The 5,543-nt window shown below is 29.1% G+C and overlaps 1 protein-coding gene across 1 annotated transcript; it reads left to right on the top strand.

The window, feature by feature from the left end:
* The first annotated feature begins 3,219 nt into the window (after nucleotides 1-3,219).
* LOC132754672 (class E basic helix-loop-helix protein 23-like) lies at nucleotides 3,220-4,850 on the top strand. The gene has a single exon (XM_060745331.1). The coding sequence runs from the start codon at nucleotides 3,569-3,571 to the stop codon at nucleotides 4,451-4,453; it is 885 nt and encodes a 294-aa protein (XP_060601314.1). The 5' UTR covers nucleotides 3,220-3,568; the 3' UTR covers nucleotides 4,454-4,850.
* The last annotated feature ends 693 nt before the right edge of the window (nucleotides 4,851-5,543 follow it).

Genomic DNA, 5,543 nt, shown 5'->3' with positions numbered 1-5,543 from the left:
ATATTTGAACATTTAATCAGCAAACATCGTAATATCTAGTAAACAAATAGTATATATTAAGCAAATATAAAATTAAAATATTTAATAAGCAAATATTAAATCATTTAAAAAGCAAATATATGAACATTTTAATAAGCAAACATCGTAACATTTAGTAAACAAATATTATCTAATAAGCAAATATAATATCAAACATATTAAATCATTTGATAAGCAAATATCGAAACATTTTGTGAACAAATATTATCTAAATAAGCAAGTATAATATTAAAATATATAATCAGCAAATATTAAATCATTTAATAAGCAAATATTAAACATTTAAAATAAGCAAACATCGTAATATCTAGTAAACAAATAGTATCTATTAAGCAAATATGATATAAAACATTAAATAAGCAAACATTTAATCATTTAATAAGCTAATATAGAAACATAAAAAATGATAAGCAAATGTTTAAAAAAATTATGAACAAATACTAAATAGTTTAATAAAAAAAATATTAAAAAATTTAATTGGCAAATATTTAATAAGCAAATGTAAAATCATTTAATAACCGATATTAAAATAGTTCATGAGAAAATATTTAAGCTTTTGATTTGCAAATATTAAAACATTTTATATACAAATATCTAAACATTTTATAAACAAATATTAAAACGTTTAATAAACAAATATTGAATAGTTTAATAAGCAAATATCAATAAATAAATAATAAATAAACAGATATTACAACAATCTTATAAACATATAAAAAGACATTTATTAAGCAAATATAAAAAATAATTAATTAGCAAAAAATTCAAATATTAAAACATTTTATCATAATACTCCAAACCACCACCCTTTCGATATAAAACAATAATTTTAACGATGCAGTGCATTCACAATTATCAAAAATGAAAAAAATAGTGTTGCCCATTTTCTAACAACAGCACTTCAGAAAGAAAAAAATCTCTGGCATATTTTACCACGGGCATTGATTCTTCTAGATGACTGCCCGTTAATCATAAATTAATTTCCTATTAGCATTTTAGTCTTGTGCTCGCCATTCAATACTATAATTTATTCTTGTCACAGCCATCTGGCCACACATTTGTCAGCATTTGCCTCCTTTTTGGTTCTTTTGTGGGACTCCATGTGCGTAACAAAACATGATCCAGAGCTTAAACTCTGAACAATCCAATACTGTCACGCTTTATTCATTACAGAAAATATCTCAATTCAAGTTTTTGAACACACTCTGAGTGGTATTAAACGAACCGTATGGCTTTGAAAATATCATAGAGTTCGGATATTTTTTTAAATACCGCAGCGGATTTTTTTAAAAAAGAATTGTGTGTGATATAAAGTGTTGGTACTATCACAGTACTTCTGAGAAAAAAGCGATAAAGTACGGCTTTTACATGTATATATAGTATGAAGAATCCCTCTGAGATTTGGATATCAACTAACGATTTGTTTTGCGAAAATTACGCAAAAACTAGAGAAAAAAATCATCTAAATTTTACACGTAACCCCCACTCCTCCTGTAGAAAACTAGTAAAATGCCATTCCCCCTCTTTGGAATATGTGTCACCCTTTATTAAAACTGTGCAACCCTCTCTGGTTAAATAATTCTGGATCCGCGCCTTAACAACGATCTAACAAAAACTTTTATAATAATAAGAATTGTTTTCCTTATCAATTTATGTTGATAATGATGATGATTGTGATGATGTTGTTGTTGTTGTTGTTATTGATGATGATGATCATTACATTATCAATAATAGAAAAAAACAACAACAATTAAAAATTAATAACAGGTCATTCGATCATCGTTTTTTCCCCCAGAATATTCTTTACTTTAAATAAAAACCAAAAAATTAAAAACATTAAAACACTTTTAACACAAATCAGACTAAGAACCGCACAGAAAAAAAAAACTTAATTTCGACTTTTTACATGGGTGAATGTGAAATACATGTATAAAACTGGTAATTGCAAGTATTTATATTTAATAGATACCCTGAGATATCTTTTTATTTTTAAAAAAAAAGATGATATTGTTTGTGAGCTGTCTTGGTCTTTCTTTACTTTATTTCTTTATAACAAAAATAGTTCATATGCAATTATATCGCATGCAGAATTTTGATTTTTAAGCACCTAAAATTATCCGACATCGAAATTCATAATTATCATAATTAAATATAAACAAATCTGTAAAAAGGATGGTTTTTATTTTCGTCAAATTAAATTATGAAGTTTGGACCCATGCCGCCAAACGAAAAGACGTGCCGCGTTAAAAGTCAATTGGCTTTAAATGAGTATCGACTGCAATACTTTACATTGTCCCAACTAGATTTGAACATACGGCGGTGAATTTTAATAATAGGCTTGTCAAAATTAGCGTGTGCCCCCACATATGGCGATATGCAAATTTCCTTTAAATTTCTTTCTTGTTTTAGATAGGGACAACTTTTATCGAATGGCTTATCAAAATTGTTAATTTTTTTCTTTCTTTAACAAACGATCCTCGTATCTAAAACAATGATACTCTTATTTAAATATCGTTCGTTCGTTCTTTTATTTATTTATTTATTTATTTATTTATTTATTTATTTATTTATTTATTTAATTATTTATTTATTATTCTCTTTGCAAAGCCATGGAATTAAAATTTTGATATAGGCATACAAATTTCATGTTTTAGTAATTAGATCAGTAATGCGAAAGTTTTACCATATTAATCTTAAGTCAACTGAAATTTGAATAAAAAACTACTTTTTTTTCTTCTTTTTTTCTATACCAACTTTGAAAAAAATCGGCTTCAAGCTAGTCCGATGCAAGACGCTTGTGTTATACCAATGATTTCCGGGTTTTAAAAAAATAAAATATTTGATTATCCGGATATTCATGCAAATGATGTCCAATGAAAAGCCTATGTGATTAAAATTATATCTTTTTTTGTTGTTGCCTTTTGAACACGCAGGAACAAAAATCTCTTGTGAAATGATAAAAACACTTTCTTCTCACACATTCTCTGACAAATGATGACTCCTTGCTACAATCAGCAAAAGAGATGATCACTAAATACACATATCCTAGATCCCATTGTTGTTCCGCAAACAATCGATGACAGCCAATCAAAATGCTTCTTTAACTCTGAATTACAAATTGTCCAATTAATTCCCTAATATAATTTGCCGCGGAGCTGTTCCGATAACAATCGCAAAGCGCGTGACGAGATAACGCGAGACTGTAGCTGGATAATATTGATGGAGACGAAAATTGAGAGGCAACTTGTCAAAATATCCCGGGATCGTCATTTAATCAAGTAGGAGTATCAATAGTTACTGGCGGATTGAATTTATTGCGCGTTTGTGCTCATTTGGATAGAAATTCGTATTTGTGAATTAAGTTTATTTGTAAAAGCTGACACTCGGAAATATTTGTTGACTAAAGGGATAGCTAAAAGAAAAATAAAAAATAAAGAACTAAAATTTCTTGAAACAAAACAATTAAAGCTTTTAATCTGCAAATTTATTTATTTAGAAACAGTTCTTTATTCCTTCAAAATTGCACAAAATGGATACATTTCAAGGGTTTTCTCAATTCGACCAACGCGCATTTTCTCACAGCCAAAGACTTATGGAAAGCATGCAAAAGTTTTCGAACGGAAACACTGACATTCAAAATGTAATTCACACTGAGCGACATATAAGTGAAGAAAATAAGAACGGTAATGAAAGAACGGATCACGTATCTCTGACAGACGAACAGAAATACAAAGACAATGTAGATGTTTGCAGCATTGACAAAACCGCCGATGACATGAACGAGAAAAGGGCATTTTCAAACAGGATGGGACAGTTTGATATAAACATGATGGAAATTCTAAGGCACGACAGAAATGCAAGCAGTGGGAGTAGTGATGACGAACCGACGTCACACGGACTTGACGGCATAGACACGTTCGGTCAAGGATACTCGGAAGAGGGCTTGAATGGAAAAATAAAACATTGCAGAAAGGGGAAAGGAGAAAAAGTAGTTCGCTTAAATATTAATGCGAGAGAGCGGCGACGCATGCACGATTTGAATGATGCACTGGATGAACTAAGGTCAGTTATTCCATACGCGCATAGTCCATCAGTTAGAAAATTGTCCAAAATTGCCACACTTCTCCTGGCTAAGAACTATATTTTAATGCAAGCGAACGCTTTGGAAGAAATGAGAAGGGTAGTCGGTTACATGAATGTGTCTCCACCCTCTGCAGCCCCAGGTAGTGGCTGTTTCGAACCTTTCTCTTCGTATGGACGTTTTCCTACCGGTCTACCGCAAGATTTGGAAAAGAATGCTGATCACTTTACGGCAATGATGCAAAAAGTTGATCGTAATGCCAAACATTGTGTCCCTTTTGGCGTTAACGCTAACTCCGATGTATTGCCAAGCTCTGTCACAACGTCAACGTAAGAAACAAAAGCGACAAGAATTTGTGTGTGATGGCGATTATAAAATTTATCAGAGCAATTTTTGAAGAAAAAAAAGTCGTCTTGGAAAGAGGTTCTACAATCACAGAGAGTTTGACATCAGTGCTAAACACTTTTTGTGCTTTTTTGTGAATTACTAATCCAATCTTAACGATAAATATGTTTGTGATGATATATTATAAAACAGAAATATTATGTGTATAGTTTCCTATGTGTCGGTAAGATATTTTCTAACTTCGCTTATCTAATAAAGTTTCTGTTTAAATAATGGTTTTAGAGAATGTTAGATGCTTGTTACCTAAAGAAAGTAACATGGCCTGTTTTGCGCCTTATCGTCAATAATAAAGTATTTTCAGGATTATTTTGTTATATATTTATATTATATATATATATATATATATATATATATATATATATATATATATATATATATATATATATATATATATATATATATATATATATATATATAAATTCAAGGCAAGGTCTGCATGCGCATAGTGTGAGTAATATTCTGAAGGCAAAGAAAATGCACTTGGGGTTCAATATTATTTATTACATAACTTTAAGTAATAAATATTATTTTTAATAAGTCTTTATTTATTTTAGCCTTAGTTAAAAAAATAATTTTATATACACGAGAATGAATGAATTTTGTATAACTTGTTTGAATGAATTCAAATTCTAAAAAAACTGATGCATGGCGACTAATGTAATATTTTATTTGTACTATGTTGAAGTATAAATATATGTAATAAATATTTCGAATTTGAATGCATTATTAAGTTATTTGTTTTTTCTTTTACTTTTATGGTTTGTTCAAACCAAATCTGTGGATGTTTTATTGAAAATAAAAAGTACATATTAGCAGCGTAGGTTTCTTTGGATATATTTGGACAAAAAGAATTTTTTGACCCATAGTAGTGTCATTTTTGAAATTTTAATTAGCAAGAGAATTTAAAGACCATATAATTCAAGTGAAATATTTTGAACATTTAACCTGCTGAATTTGAACTTGCCTTGCTATGAATTTGAAACAGTCTATTTTAGAGTGATATCAATATTAATATGTA

Source organism: Ruditapes philippinarum, unplaced genomic scaffold, assembly GCF_026571515.1.
Source record: "Ruditapes philippinarum isolate M1 unplaced genomic scaffold, ASM2657151v2 ctg372_1_1_1_1, whole genome shotgun sequence".
NCBI classification, from domain to species: Eukaryota; Metazoa; Mollusca; class Bivalvia; order Venerida; family Veneridae; genus Ruditapes; species Ruditapes philippinarum.
This window is presented reverse-complemented; position numbering and strand designations above follow the sequence as displayed.